The sequence below is a fragment of the Cynoglossus semilaevis genome, chromosome 2, assembly GCF_000523025.1.
Source record: "Cynoglossus semilaevis isolate Cse_v1.0 chromosome 2, Cse_v1.0, whole genome shotgun sequence".
Lineage (NCBI taxonomy): Eukaryota > Metazoa > Chordata > Actinopteri > Pleuronectiformes > Cynoglossidae > Cynoglossus > Cynoglossus semilaevis.
This window is the reverse complement of record NC_024308.1, coordinates 18,603,133-18,619,755: the sequence shown is the minus strand read 5'-3', so window position 1 is coordinate 18,619,755 and position 16,623 is coordinate 18,603,133. Positions and strand designations below refer to the sequence as shown.

The 16,623-nt window shown below is 40.0% G+C and overlaps 2 protein-coding genes across 4 annotated transcripts in view; both read right to left on the bottom strand.

The window, feature by feature from the left end:
* Positions 1 to 16,623, bottom strand: part of LOC103399996 (methyl-CpG-binding domain protein 3-like) — an 844,757-nt gene that overhangs the window by 137,187 nt on the left and 690,947 nt on the right. The window lies entirely within an intron of this gene.
* The window catches only part of ralgps2 (Ral GEF with PH domain and SH3 binding motif 2), a 49,668-nt gene that overhangs the window by 30,523 nt on the left and 2,522 nt on the right, over positions 1 to 16,623 (bottom strand). For all 3 annotated transcript variants that reach the window (XM_025066354.1, XM_008307230.2, XM_008307231.3), the window contains exons 2-5: positions 5,205 to 5,296; positions 3,179 to 3,309; positions 2,664 to 2,771; positions 1,972 to 2,022 (exon numbers count right to left, since the gene is read on the bottom strand). In XM_025066354.1, coding sequence (XP_024922122.1) covers positions 1,972 to 2,022; positions 2,664 to 2,771; positions 3,179 to 3,238 — 219 coding nt within the window. In that variant the 5' untranslated portion in view covers positions 3,239 to 3,309; positions 5,205 to 5,296. The remainder of the gene's footprint in view (positions 1 to 1,971; positions 2,023 to 2,663; positions 2,772 to 3,178; positions 3,310 to 5,204; positions 5,297 to 16,623) is intronic.

Here is a 16,623-nt window from a genome sequence, read left to right as displayed (position 1 = left end):
TTCTGACCTCCGGTCTTTCCGTGAGAGTTGTTCATTTCCAAGCTATTGGTCAGTGTGGGACCTACTGTACTTCTTGACCAGAGGGCCTAAGACCACTGGTCACTGTGACTGACAGTTATCTTCTCTCCCTCGGCTCGTCTCACCACACATCTGCTCCACGTCAGAGTCAAAAAAACAAAAGTCCAGTTTAATGAGATTCTCTGCTCACAGGAGTTGTTGGCTGGGGATATGTGTTCCCAACTCCTATAAAATATGAACACGAACATGACGTTCTCCTGTGACATGCTCACCCACATTTGCAGTCACATTACATAGAGAAAAAAAAACCACTTCCAAGTCACAACGCTGTTACTGGGTTATAAAAATTACACAACTTTTGGATGACCACCGAAGAACAGTGAAACCAAACGCTGAGGTTACACAGACGACTACAGTTGGACCCAACAATCAGAATCCATTTTGTATCGTCGAGAACGCCTGCGCCACAGTTCAGTTAAGTCCAGGGTCAAACGTAGGACTAATTTAATAACGTAAAAATACCTGATGGTGCCATTACTTTTACAGATGTGTAAAGTTTACTACACCACAGATGCTTTTCCTAATTAGTGTTGTAATGAAATACAAGCCATTTTTGAAAAAAAAAAAAAGGGATGTTCCATAGTTTTACTAATAAAAAACATGCAACTGTAGCGGCACGCATATATTTAATCCATACTTCATTCTCACGGCTTTAAAGCACAGCTCTTAAACGTTTCATATTTTACGAAAAAAAATAGCTCGAATCGACCAATAGATCGCAAGAGAGGGCTGGTAGATGATGAGAAATTAAAAAAATTAAATAAGAGACCACCGTAATTCTTTAGTATGTAGTAGTGACCATGTAGTGTAGAATTTAAATGATATTGTACCATAGAGCTACATGTATTTAACCAGTATCTAAATGTATAATGTATTTAGCTAAAGCATGTTCAGTTGGTATGTAATAAATGCAGGTCACCAGCACATGAACATGATCTTCTTTTTCCGTAACGTGTCAGAGACACCGTTAAAAAGTGAAGGCTTGAAACTGCGGAAAAAAAAAATGCCGACGGTGGTTCTCCAACAAAGCACAATGGACGCTAGGAACCTCCTACTAATGCCCTCCGTCCCTGCCAGCGAGCTGCTGCATCACTTTTCTATTGAACACTGCAGATTTGACTCCGTCCTGGCTGGCTGGAGCCCTGCTCTCCACGTCGAACCACCTCTATCAGGCCGCTCACAGAACAAATGCTCTTTTCAAAAGCCTACGCTTGCAGGTTTTTTTTTTTCCTGAATTGTTCTTAAGTTTAATTTCTGGTCCTTCCAGATGGTAAAACATGAAACCACATCCCGAACCGCTTGACATGTACGTCTTCGTCCTGAACTTTTTTTTTTCCAAAATTGTAAGATCGGGCCACAGCGACTTGAAGCTTGAAAAATTATACATTTTTACACAGTTTGATAGCCCTGTGCAACAGCAATACGTTGGATTGGATTGACTATAACCAACAGCTAGTTCAGAGATAATCAAAGAATCGCTGCAAAAAGAATCACTAGGTTTCAAAGAATCGCTGCAAAAAGAATCACTGGCCGAAGGTTATGAAGAAGAGAAGTACTTTTTTTTTAAATTCAGACAGTCAAATCTTCCTAAGTAACCCCCACTGCTTACTCAGACACAACAAACTATAAACATATCTCAGAAAAGGTCATGCAACACTCATGACAATGTCACTTTAATTCAAACCAATCCCGTGTCTGGAAACAATAGCATGCCAGTGGACTGCATGTGTGTGTGGCTTTCAGCTAAGATGAGAAACCTCAAATACAGGCTTCAAATGTCTGATATCACAAGGAGATATTAGACCGCAGTGATTTTCAATCAGGCTAGGGATGAGCTTCGTTACAGAATAATTATTTACGTTTTGAAACAGTTCTGGTTTTCTATCCTCTTACCTCTGGCTGAATAGCTTGAAACACGGGAGCATCCATGAGTGTGATCTGGCCCTGCGGGAAATGAAACCCAGATTGTCAGACTTGTTTTTGAAATTGAAACTGTACTGGAACAAAGTCAATTGTGTCAGTGTTTGTTTCTAAAATAAACACCGTGTTGCAATGGATGCTGTGGTATTTGGGCGCAGAGCATCTCTAAAATTATCTTTTGAAAAAAAAAGTGTCGTTTAGATGGGACAAAAAGGTAAAGGGTGCCCTCTTGTGGTTGAATGGGGTAAACAACAGCCAAGCATTAAGTTGGTTAAGGACGTGAATATTTAAAAATATAATAGTTATTCTAAAGCCAGTTTTGTCCAGAAAATATCTGGTATTTTCTCCTTGAAACCATTAAAAATAAATGTGTGAATGATCAAATTGTTGTGTGAAAAAAAGACAATAACAAATTCAATAGATTATAAGGTTTTTGTTAAAAGTACTGCTATGTGAATGTATGCCTCTTTAAACCCCTGCAACGAGATAGCAACAAATATTTGTCATTTTTTTGTGGTAATTATATTCAGTTGTTTTCATTTTTAAATTAGGAATGAGAGCTTTCCATCTCCAGTTCCAAGATAACATATCAAATGTCATTAAACTTAACCCTTGTGACGTGGGTGTGGCAAGAGTACAATAAAGTTCACATTAACTTCACTTACAGCATATTCTTCAGGAGTGACCTTTAGCACATCGAACACGACTGCATCAAAGCTCTTCTTCAGCTCGGACGAGCCTTTATCGCTGAGAGACTCTGAGCTGCTGCTCCTCTGATGGAAGACACAAGGAGCCCAACACACACATGTAAAACAGTTTTAAAAAGACTATCAGAGCAGATTATAGATTCTATTTTTAGAATTAAAAAAAAAAGTTTTTAAAATGCAAAAATAAAATATTGATACTCTACTTTGTATTCAAAGAAAGCAGTGATATTAATAACAAACATTTTGTAAAAAATATCTATATTTTTAACAAAGACAAATACTGTGACCTACTGTAGATCCTCAGGTATGAACTGCATTAGTTTAAATATTTGGACGTTGGTGCTGTCCTTCACTGTCAAATACATGTTACCGGATACTACAACTATACTTACCAGATACTTTTTGAAACTCCACTTTTGAAAGTGAACAACGAACACAACGAATACAAGTCAAGCCGGCGGACGCGCTCTTACCTCAGAGATGGTTGCAGTGTTCGTGGTGATGCTGGATTGGCCATTTGGGAGGTCCATCATTCCCACACCCTCTAGTTCTAGCACAGCAGATCATTCATCATCCTCAAATGCAGCAAAGTCCACCCAGGCTCCTGAGAGGGAAAAATAATCTTATCAATGAGGGTATTAATGTCTTTGATGAGAAAAAGTCAAATATGACTTGATGAAGTTTATCAATGAGGGTATTAAGAAAAAGTCAAATATGACTTGATGAAGCAGCACCCCCTACTGGATGTAGTTCTAAATCTGGGTTGCCACACTTTTTTTCATCATGGTCTTTTTTCATTGTAATTAATTCATATATCGATTAAAATAATCATCATAAATATCAATAAAAAATATCACCAATGGTTTATAAATTTTGTCGTTGCCGGGTCAAAAGGCTGCTTATTTTAAGGGACAAAATAAAGTACTCATCTGAGAACATGGCTCACAGCTGTGTATTTAACAAAATTAACCTTTCACACATGACCTTTCCCATTACCAGATTCTGTACTTTCCATGTTGTGCTCCAGGATATTCAATCTGTCTGATTTAACTGAGGATTTCGTTTTAATAATGTTTTCCAACATAGGAATTACTGTATTTTTTATATAACTTACATAGAAATATCTTTGTCTGATGTCATATGTGTTAGCTTAGCCCAAATGTAAACATTCTTTCTCTTCCATGTAGCATTCAAATATTAGCTATGCATATACAAGACCAGCTTACACAGCAGCTGGCTAGTTGGGCACACCACATACTTCTTCAAACCCTGACACGACGAAACGTTTTAATTTTGAATTTCCTTTTTTTTTAAAATTTCCTTTAAAAGTATCTTGAAAAAAAGAAGTAAAGACTGCAATTCAGAGGTTTGGAGAAGTCACGCGTTGCTAAATCTGTAGTTGGTGATATGGCTTAACAAAACAAGAGGAAGTCTTTAAAAACATTTTGAAATTGTATGTATGTATATGTGACATTTTCATCCCCAACTGTATGTGTTGAGACCACTGTATTGTTGCAATCTCCGAGTAGGGACTGTGACAGGGAAAAGAAACAGAGAAATTGATTGTTTGACGTGATGTCGTAGACAACACACAGACCGCAAAGGTTAAACAGTGCATTACTTACAAACGGCGGCTTAAAAGTCTGTTCTCCTTGAAAATGACTTTAAGCTACTTAGCTTAGCATTAGCTGCAAATTGAATAAATAGATTTAAATTATTAATAATAATAATTACAATTTTCTCACTTTTTTGAAAGAGATATTAACAGTTTTTTTATTTAATTAAAATAAAGGACTAAATGCATTTTTTATAGAAAATCATGTTGGAATGGATGTATTTATATTTTCCCTTATTCAAGAAAAAAACGTCTACACTCATCTATATGGAAAATACTAATTTTGGCAAGTGTGTCTGTTACTAAACTGTGTGTGTGTGTATGTGTGTGTGTACTGTCATTGTGGTTAACTGGACATGCCGGTGCGTTTGGAACCCCCAGCTTGCCTTCTACGGTTGCGTTCTGCTCAGCTAGGAACAAATAGCACTGCATCATGTCGTGGCCCCTCATAATGTCAGCCAGCAGTGTATAATTACACAGGAAGCAAAAGACCAAGTGTGTTTACAGGTCCGAGTCTGCCTGCTGTTTATAAAGTCGTTCATCTACAATTACCCTACTTCCTGGTCTAATACCTACTGTACGTCTGTCTATTTCCAGAACAGTTCTATGCAGGCATCACTTATGAGATTAACTTGTCAACTGCCACGTCACGGCGCACCGCACAAGACGTAAGTAAAAACTACGATATGAAAAAGGTCTAAGGGTGCCACCAGCTTTTTCATGATCTATATATTTTTGATTTACTTTTACGTCTTTTCTCTGTCAAATGACATTGCTTGTCACACTTGTGTCTGCCTCACATGTGATCTTTTAGTTTGTGAAGCTATAAATTCAAAAATAAACAACCTAAAAACCAACATGAAATGGTATCGGGCCGCACTCACCCAGCTGTGTGTCAGTTGAGCATGGTTCTGGTAGCGTGGTTATCCTGCTGGTCTGTTCTGTTCTGTTGATCTCCGTGACTGGCTTCTGTTGTCTGTATTCAAAGATCAGAGAGAGGAACGGTTCAACGGGTTTGATCAGCAGTGATCAACAACCTCGACCTAACTGGCTAGCATTAGCATTAACCCAGAATGTTGGTTATCAATGTAATACTGGACAAAGATACCACGTGGTACAGAACAAAAGAAGACCCTAACATTACTGCCAGGTCCAGGGAGATAAACAAGAATCAGCATAATTGCGTTGACAAAAATAGCATCGCTCGAAAACACAAAATTTGATAGGACGGAACAAAAGTAGAACTCTGACTGAAGAGACGTTGCCTGTAATTGGATAATACCATCCTCAGGGGAACACAGAGGGTGAATTACGTTGTTTAAGTATATTTAAGGTATTTTTGTAACAAGGGACAGACATTAATCATGATCTAGACTGCAGAGTCCTCCAGGTTGCTGATGTCTCCTGTTTTCTAAATTTAAAACATAGCTCTGTATAATGATCAACATTTGCCACTAGGTGTCTCACTACTCTAAGATATGGGATTTGTGTGAGGGAGGTTGTCAAGCCATATGAAAATGGTTCATTTTAGCAGACTCCCATAGATCTTTGATTATATTTACCAGAAATCAAACTCATTTTTGTTACCGAAAACTCACCGATAAAAAAAAACCCGATGGTCCTAATACGTTCTTTTTAAAACCACAATTAGGAATGAGCGAGTTTCACAAGATTTCCCACAAACACCACCCTGGCTTCGATGACCGAGCTAAACCCTCAAACAGTGCTGTTTGCTGTGGTAGATTAGAACTCCAATCACACTGAGTGTGTGCTCACATGTTTGCATAGTAAGTGTCACGGTCACAAGGAATGCTGCTCCTTCTGTACAGCGAGACGTGCAAACACCTTCTGGCAACAACCGGTTTCGGCTCATCTGTGGGGGGTTTTTTCCCTCAATTTTGACTGTGAACCGCAAACCTACCTAAACTTGTTGTGTGCATGTGTGCACATATATATAAAAGTTCAAATTGGAAGTTTAAAAAAAAACCAGAGTTGTCTTTAGGGCCTCACAATCATTAACAAGCGTGACAAATTATTTTGGTCAATATTGATGACTGAACACATTCAATTTTTCTTTAAGCCTTTTAAAAATATAGATTTTTACAATATTAACGCATTATACATTATTTTTAATGTATTTACTTTACTTCATGTTATCCTTAATAATAATAAAACAATATTAACACATTATACATTATTTTTTATTAAGAAAGGTACTTCATGTTATCCTTAATAATAATAATAAAATATTTGGCCAGAAATAAATCTGCTCACGTTAGAGCAGCGCCACGTCATACCGACAGATCCTACAGTATACACACATGTAATCACGTATTCAAACTTTACTTCATGAAGTTACGGCAGTAAAGAGACACATCAAGTGCTGATTGGACGGCCGTCGATGTGGTTTCACCTCCTTGTCTTTTCTGTTTCTGCATAACTTTGATCCAAGACACCGTCGGTTTAAACTTAAGGTGCTTCAGGTGATTTTTTATGAATGGTGCGGACGTCACAGCAGTGAACTTTGGTTACCTCGTTGCTGCTACCACTCCTCTGGTGCTCCTACAACTATCATACACCTGAGAGTTTAGCCTTCAGAAAGGGACGAAGGGCACTGTAAGAGTAGAGGTCCGCAAGTTGTCTTAGTGCACATAATTTGTGCTTTTTAATCGGAAAAGAATCGAATAATTCTCGTAATCAGATCATCCAGTTTTGAGTGATCCGTCTTCCTCAGAAGTGTCACTCAGTGTTACTGTGACGTGTTCCTATCAGCTGTTCTTACGAAGGTGTGGTTGCCCTGCCAGAATGGGGGATTTTTACTGTCCCACATTTGGAGTGCCGACTTGGAGACTATCCTTTCAGAGCGCTGTCAAAACAAAGTTATAATATAATTAACTATATCATAACAATAGTCATCTTTGTTGACTACACTGTTATAATTATCCAGGAGTCAAAATCAAAAAAATTAGATGAAGCCCTTGTTTCAGAGAATGGTTAGCACGTCATCCTAGGGAGGGCGCTCTAAGCACAGCTTGACCAGAGATCCATTTTAAATGATGCAGTCAGACAATGCTTTCATTTTCCGGTGGCTTTTCCTCTTTCATTTTCTATCTACATACAATCAGTATTTGTAAAAACTACATACGTGTAAGTGTTCCTGCTATGTTACTATGGCAACCTTAATGTTGTTTTACAAATAAAGGGGAAATACGTGTGTGAGTCATTCCAAATATCTTAGAAAATATCTTATTAGTAGTCATGAGAAAAGAAGTCAGAATCCACGGTATGTTAAAGACACCTCTTTCAGCTGACTCATCACACGCTAGAGCAGGAATTCCCAGAAGTTTTGCCAGGGTCACATTAGTGCATCATGAGAGAACATCAGGTGTATCAGGTGTACCAGTTAGCTACAGGGAAAATTATGCAATGTCCCTTAACTGGTCTGAAAACAAAGTTGACTGCAAATTATTACCCTTTCGTTCTTTCATTAAATGGCAGCAAACTTAAGAGTTTCATGCGTGTCTTTCATCAATTCCTGCCAATATACCACCGTTGTGTTCAGCTAAACAGGCCCTGGTTCCAGTCCAGGTTTACTCACAATTGTGAGTGTGATTTTATATATAGTTTTTCATGACATTTTTAATGTGGACTCAACTGATCGTAACACTGATGTAGAAAATTAAATAGAAAAAAACAGTCCGATTAATATAACTTGTATTGTCGTCTGAATTACGAGTTTACGCTATGATTAGCATGAATAAATACAGAGCCATGTTGGTGATACACAGTTAGGGGCCTCTTTTAATTGGTTGTCTATTCCTCCCTTCAAACATTCACAAGCTGCAGTTCAAACACGAAGGCACCGGCCGCCTCGTTTCTTGGGGCTACAACGTTCGAGAGCAAGTGTCGAACCGTGTGTTGTCATACACACCGGGATATTCGTGCGTGTGACAACACATTCTTCATCCCACGGTGACTCTTTACATTCCTTTCCCGAGTGGCCCAGAAAGCAGGACTCTACTTAGCATGTCCAGCGTCTCTTCACCTCCGACTTAGTTTAAGGTCTGCATGGAAGGAGCTGAATTATTTGCATCACAAATGATTAAATTCTTACAATATACTACAGCCTATAGAATTTTTTTATATTTAATTCTTTTTTTTCATTTCTCATGATCTACTAGCGATCTCCTTGTACATCCTGATCTACCTATCGGGCACCGCTGCTTTTTCAGGTGTGCTTTGCGATTACTGAAAGCTAACAAGTTACAACACAGAATAGGATGATGTGAGGTTTTCCTAGCACCAGCTTTGGCTCAGCAATGTGTGACTTCAACAGCTCTGACAACTCTCTGCCAGCCTCCGCCTGCAGCTCTGCAGTCCTGTCGTTTACACCTAGAAGGAGCTAAAGCCCTGCATCTCAATAAGCTCCAAATGTGTGAGAAAGGACTATACATGTCCCAAGGACGCAGCTGGAATCAGACACAGAACAAAGAAGCAAAACATTTCCCTCTGCACGTAATCCACCGTGCGACCGAAACGAGTCCAGGACCTTCTCTGTGTCAGGTGGACGCACACTGTGTTTAACCGATCTGTAGCTAGGTTTGGTTCACTTAGAAACCGTACCACTGATGCACCACAGTAAAGCAGCTTAAGTGGGTCAACTATTCCGCGTCCTCTCTTTTTTAGTTCAAACAACAAATGGAGGGCAATCGGGATGAACGGTTCGACTAAGTCTATAGTGCAGGTAAATAAAGAGATTACAAAGAAGAAGAATGTCTAAATGTTAGTGATAAAATGGAGGATATAACAAGACATGAAAAAAACAAAATCAAGGTATCGCATTTGAACCATATCGCTCTGAAATGATATGTGATAATTCCAAGGCCAGAGAAAAATACCATGGATGACAGAGTAGACAGCCATCATAATGACACTGATGATGTGGTGATGTGGTCTGATTAGACGAATATTTAACTTTATCACAATAAGTATATTATTATATTATATATTTATTGTCATATATTCCAAAGCATGTTAAAATCAATTGCGAACAGCTACGACTAAACTGACTCTCAGGTAATGTGAACACACCGAGTAACAGCATTGGGCTCGCAAGTCACAACAGTTCAATATGCTATTATCGCTCTGCACGTTTGTTAAGCAGAGACTGGTGGCATATCGTGTGTGTGTGTGTGTGTGTGTGTGTGGGTGGGTGTATGATCTGCTGTTTAGCAGACGTGCCTGAAAGCCTCTTTACACCGTCTAATAACATACAGTACTTCTATAGTGCAGTTTTGGCATCCAACCATCCAACCATCCAACCGACAATCGTTAAGATCTGGAGCAGATGTCACGTTTATAGGATAACTGTGTTAACCTACGTTGGGTAAAGGCCGCGATTAAATCACCCAATTTACATATATATCAACTCCTTGAGTTGAAATGGCACGAAGCTGCAACTTGCAGCGTCAGGCGTGATGAGAGACGGCTCGTCTTTCTCTCTTCCTCTCCCTTCATCTTCATCTTCATCCTTCACAGATCTTTCAGAGTGATAATTAGAGCCCAGGCTTTACAAACAAGCTGCTCAGGTCTGTCTCTCTTTTTCCCACGCCTTGACGTATCGCATAGGCAAAGGTTCGTAGAGCTGGACGTACACTCGAATAAATTGTGTCTGCGTATTAATATTTTATTAATGACTGAAACAGAGAAAATAATTTATGACAAGTCAAGACCACATCGTCTGGGTTTATTTGTTTGGAGTCGGAGTAGAGGACAAAAAACGAGTCGAGATGTTGCAGGTGAGAATGAAGAACCAGGGGGATCTAGCTCCAAGAAGCTACGGTCCAGTAAGGGTTACAGGGATGTTCGACACAACACCAAACTAAAACTATAGACGTCTTACAGAAATAGAGCTTTTACAGAAATCCTCAACCTCTTATCATCATCATCGTTGTACAAAATTATAAGACACCGATCAATCACGTGACCCAAAGCCCTGCATTAGTGCCAAGGATGTGAGTGCTGGCATGTGGCCGGGCCCCCGAAGCAGCAGGCCGTCACGTGAGGGCCGCTCTTTCTGTATCTACAGACTATGGCTTGATTTGTGGTCCAAAAGAGATTCGGGCAGGCGGCCCAGATAAGGCTCCACACTGCCGCTAAGAGCTAAGTGACCTGAACACGGTGGCAGATGACTGGGGAGGAAGAAGGCGGGCGAGGAAACGGAGGAAGTGTGGAGCTGGTGAAAGCTCTGATGTGTGTAGTTGCTCTCTGCACGGGCTATTAACATGGAAAGGGCAGAGCAACAATAGAGTGCGACAAAGCAGTCAGTCAGTGCAAGACTGTTTAGAGGAAGCAGATACGATCTCTATGTCTTCCTCTATGAGGCTCGTAGGGCCGGCACCGGTCGAACGTACAGCGAGACCACTTATCTAACCACAGTTCAAATGCAAGGGATTGGAACTGATGAAAAATTATTGATTCAAATTCCATTTCTTATCCATTCTAATCCTAAAAACAAATTAGGGAGTATGTTGTGTCGTCAAGCAAATTCGTCTGCGGAATCTGTAATCAGAATCATTAGGCAAGCAAGATTTCTTTTGGAAATCCCGACCACCTCTTGGTGTTATTTCCCTCTTTTTTAAAGATAATTTTATGATGTGGTATTGAGGGGTTTTGAAAGGATCAATCGATAAATCAAATCAAATATCAATCAATAAATTAAAAAAAAACAAAAACCCAAATGAACCACAGTGCACTACCTGTACCTGATTACAGGAGATTAACAGAGGATTTTCCAGCGAGGACTATGCGCTCAAGAGGAATGTTCAGATTACGTGTAACGTCAACCATGTGATGAAACCAAAGAATGCGATCTTACTATAGAGGCAAGATTAGATTAAAGTAACGTTGAGATTAAATTTTTTTTCCTGGCATTTTAAATCAATTTTTCCTTGAAAGAATCTCCAGAAAGTCAACAATCGGCCATTGCTAGTTATGATGCCTAAACCAGTTGTTGCTGTTGTACTTAGACACATATACTGCGTACGTTAGTGCATGTCTATCCACACCAGCATTTTGAGTGTGGCCCCAGGCTTTTCAGTGAGACACAAACTGAAGGAAGACAACATGCTGCACCCTGACAAACCCTTCCATTTTGACAACAAGCAAAAACAAATCACACACAGTCTCCTAAGCCCCCGCCCCGTTTAACTGGCTAACCGGTTATTGGTGGGGGTTTAATGAGTTAATAGAGTAAACAGAAAGAGAATTTTAAAAAAACCTCTTTGTTTATAATAAATACATTAAAAAAGTAAATGTAAAGTAGAACACGTACTATTTTTAGATGCTTCAACAAAAGGAACACTGGGTGATTCTCTGACAGCGTTCCTAACCTTACCCAGTAGTCAGTCTAGCCACCAGGTAAGTGAACATAGTATGGATTCTCCAAATCAGCCAATAACTCAACAAAGCTTTGACATGTGCCTTTGTCTGAGCGTACAGCCGGGAACGCACACCTCGGTAAGGAGTCAGTGTTGGAATAGGATAGTGGGTGTGTAGAACAGACACTCTGAAGGACCGGGACTGCACTTGTAGAACTTTTTTTATTTTCCTGCCTTGACAGTTCACTAGGCCAAAGGTCACAGTGGGAAAATGACGCCGACAGAAGAAAAAATGAAAACTGTATGAAAAATTGAGCGCTAAATATTCTGCCGAGAATAATAACAGTAATGGAAAATGATAAGCAAAAAAAAAAAAGAAACTTTAGATAAGCTTCGTGCTAATCTGTTTTCAAACCAGCTTTTTTCCCCCCATATTTTTATACGAGGCAGAACAATGTTTCACTGTGTACTTCTTAAGATTGTGTGTGTGTGTGTGTGTGTGTAAAAGTCAGGGGGAGTTGAATCTCATGGAAGAGGAGCAACAGCTGAGACCAGAGAAACAGCTGTATCTCTTCAAGGCCTGCCCTGCTGCTCCCCTCCCCCCTTCTGCCTTACCCTTCACTCCCTGAAAGAACCCCTCACACCCCTTTTTCTGATCCTTCTCTACCTCACAGCTGCAGGACCGAGGGCTTCTTACCCTGTACACCCGTACACACACGTGCACAAAACAACGGGTACGAGCCGCTGCGCTCCTTTTATAAGCAGAGACAGGATGCGCGCGCTACTAAACATTTGTCTATCGGCTAAAAATAGGAAAGACATTGTTCAGAGCGCCAATGTCACACACCCACACACCACCACCCCCCTTCTCTGACAAAACCCCTTCAGGCTCCACGAGCTTTATCGGAAAACCCAGTGCAACAAGAGGAACCCATACCAATATTGGTGGACGTTTCGCATGCAAAGCACAATCAAATGGACCTGTCCATCAAGTCTGTCTGTGTCATCGTCGTTTGTCTTGTGGCTTGTTTTTTTGGCGTTGGGTAGTGCAATAAAAACAGTTGTATCAAAGGGATTTGCAACACTTTCTCATGCGATTTAACCCGAAATTTGAGACGGAGCGTCCTTTTAACCAAAGATGGCGCGAATAAAAAAAAAAGGGAAATATACACAGTTTGACAGTTGGTGATGTAAATTGTAGAGGCGCAGGCGTGTAAGCGCAAGTTTCCGTCAGCATGTCAAGACCCAACCACGGGGGGAACCTGACAAAAGCAACAGGAAACGAGTCGTCTCATTCCCAGGGATATCCAAAAGGAGTCTTTGAAAAATGACAGCAACAAAGACGGCGGTGATTCATCGGCCTTTTACTCTCCAAAGAAGGATTGAGGAGAGTACACGGTATTACTAAGGCCAAAAAGGGATTTGTGCACCAACCAGCCATGCAGGTATGATGTGAACAACAGACGTAAACAGAAGACAAAAGTAAGGCAGGGAAAAGAGGAAGGATAATGTTTGTCAGTGTCTGATCTATTGTCTACGGCAGCATTCAGCACCAAGTTCACAAATTTTCCATGACACAACCAGGACTGTTCTCTAATTTGTTCCTGAGCCGGACGGCTCAGAGGTTTAGACAGAAAAAAAAAATTGTGTTGTGAGACTCTGGGGCCTGACACTGACTGGTGGATCAGGACAATACCCAAGGAAATCAGGAGGGTGCGGCACTAGGCTGTTTATACAGAAGTGAAAACGTTTCCCACTATGGTGTTGAATAGGGAGGTATACACAGACTAATCCCATAAACTGTTCCATTTTTGATTGATATGTGAACTATCTATTGATTAGCTAGTTGTGAAGTATGAGCAAAAACAGAATTTGTACATGTATTAAAGTATAATAAGAACATAGCAGATCTGAAAGTGACACTTCAGACCAGACCCTTACACTTCAGATGGAATGACCGAGCTCTTCAACTCCGAGTGTGTCCCTGAACTCACGTTTGACCCCCTGACTTCACGACACCAAACACTTGCATATTGACCAGGCTCACGTTACAACAGTGTAAAGGTTCGGATTTTTTTTTAACCTTTTTATATCATAAAAATAAACTATGTTAGGTTTAAAATTTGCATTTATTGTAGTTCTTTATTTTGAATTTCTGATCAAGGGAGGAGCTCAACTCCTGACATTAAAAGTGAAAATGCACATTCAACGGCAATATACGCCATTAATTTATGTACATGTGTACGCGTATATACACACAGATGCATACAGACGTTCCTTTAATATTTTTAATATAGCTGTTTTCTTGTGTGTCTAATCCCAGTGTTACGTGGCTTTGCTATCATTTGTTACTATCTTATACGGAATAATGAGAAAATACTGTTTTTCATGATTGAGCAGAAAACTTTTATCCCGCAGAAAACTATTTGTAACTGTTATCCTATAAAGTGTAACTAAGCTACACCTCCTTTTCTGAGGTCTATCTTTTGTTTGCTTTAGAAGCATTTGTATTAAATTGCTTAATATATGCAGTGACGTTTTCTGCTTTAAGATTTACATAGTAATTACAAAACACAATACAAATTATCCAAATGCCACGAAAAACCCGCTGCAGACTTAAACAAAAACAATAACAGAAGTAGAATATTTAGTGTCGGTCACCAATCTAAACGAGAAGAACAGTAATTATGCTGTATTGCCAACAGCTGTTGTTGTTGTTAGAGCTGAAATTGGTGTGGTCTGGCAGTTGCAGTAGAAGCTAGCATGTCAGATGAAATTGAAATGGCTGACCTGAAACTGGTTTCACTAGAATTAAACCAAATAAAAACCCTGACTGAGTATCAAAACGTTTCACTAAGTCAAAGCACAAGTCAGCAGAAAAAAAAAGTTTGATGTTTGGATATAAATCGTCGGTGTTTTGAAAGCACTCTAATGAATTGAGATATTTGCCTGAAGGTTTAATTCAGGAAAACATAAGGTTCGACGGAGTGCGGACAGCAGGTTACGCCATTATTCTCAGTTACTGCAAATGCAAAAAGAAGGGATCAGAAAGAAGAAGTGGGGTCATGTGAACTGGTGAGTGCAGTTTCTGTTTACAGTTTCTGATTAGTTCAGCTCTTTTTTATGCAACCACATTTTTTTAAGACACAAAGATAAACATTACTACTTTTCAAGGGTAAATCCCTTAAAGAAAATGGAAAAGGTCACCATTCCTCGGCCAATCTGATGGACCTTTCTATTCAAATGTGGTGGAGAAGAAATGTAAACCTTGTCATGGTGGGCGGCTAAAAGGGAACATTAAAACTTCACACATTACATCACGATTGGGACAACTGAAAACTGTTTATCCACAGACTCGGCAGCAAATCACGGGGAATTCTGTAATGTCTCCTTTTGACACCGTTTGTCTCCGACTGCCCTTCAGTGTTTTCTGCTTCTCCAACAAAAGACCTGGGGTTGCATCACAGCAGGAGCCAAATGGTAAACACAGTCAAAGCAAATATGTGTGTGTGTTTTTTTTACCACTTCCTTAAATTCTCATAACCACAGCACACTGTTCAAACTGTTATTTTCTACAGTTGTTAGTCAGGTCGGTGTGATTTATCCTGGTCCTTTATTTCTCCTCACAAGTTCATAAACGGTCGCACTAAAATCTACAACACACACTCAAGTTACTACCCACATTGGACTTTAAAGACCTGTGAACAATCATACACGTGACGATAACAACACAGCAAAAATCAGTTCACATCACATGACAATCAGTTCCTTAAAATGACAATGAGCCTTCCAGAGGTCCACAGGCCCTATGTTTGACACCCATGTTTTAGAACATCTAGGACAGAGGCTTGTGATATCCCTACATTAAAAATATATACTAATATTTATTTATATATATATACTGATATATATACTGATTCAATTATTCAAACGACTGTGATGATGTGTAGTTTCACAACTCCATCTGCATTATTTGGATAAGCCAGACAGACGCAGAGAAATTGCTTGGCAACTGAGCAACAGCCCCCATAGGAGGCCGCTCAGAAAGAAACTGTAACACAGATCGAGAACACAGACGACTCTCCAAAAAGTGGCTCCAAAAGGAGCTCAGACAAACAAGTGAAGTGAGAACGACGTAAAGCCGAGCAGTGAAACACAACTGATGACGCATAAGACCGATGGGGATTTTTGTTTTTTTTTTTCCATTCTCAAGCAAACGTGCTCACACTGCATGCACACATAGACACAACATACACGGGGTAATCTCTAACTAATCACTTCTGCAGGTCTTGCACAGAGCTACTACACCCCAGCGATGAACAGATGGACCCATGTACTTAAGACAATGCTGATCTAGTCCCGTCTGGAGGATAGAGGTGCTGGGATAAAGTTACAGAGAGGCTCTATCCAAAAATCTCCTGTGGCTCTCTTCAATGTCACTGAAAGACATTTGTATCTAACCCAGTGTAATTATGTATCTACAAAGAACCGACACTGAATATATAACCATGTTGACTGAATACTTCTCTTCCCAAGAACACACACCCACACGGACTGTACAGTATAAGCACTGTTGGCATACGCTCTGTAAACGACGAGCAAATGCTTGTGTTGTGATGCGCAAATCAATGGAGGAAACAGCACTCAAAGCGCGCTACGGCAAAACCTCAAGGTGTTCAGATATCTATTCTCCTGTCAAGCAGCAGTTATAGCAACGGCTGTTACGGTGCACCTGTGGAGGGCACTGCCTGCGCCGAGGAAGAGAGGGAGTCAGCTGACTTTAAAGTGGAATTTGACGAAATGTTGAGCAGAAACATTTTTTCCCATCGTAAATAGACGCCTAATAAGATGTGCTCCTGTGCATTCCATTAATCCATGTATGACAGCAACGACTTGTACTTGACAAGCCAAAACAAATGTAGGA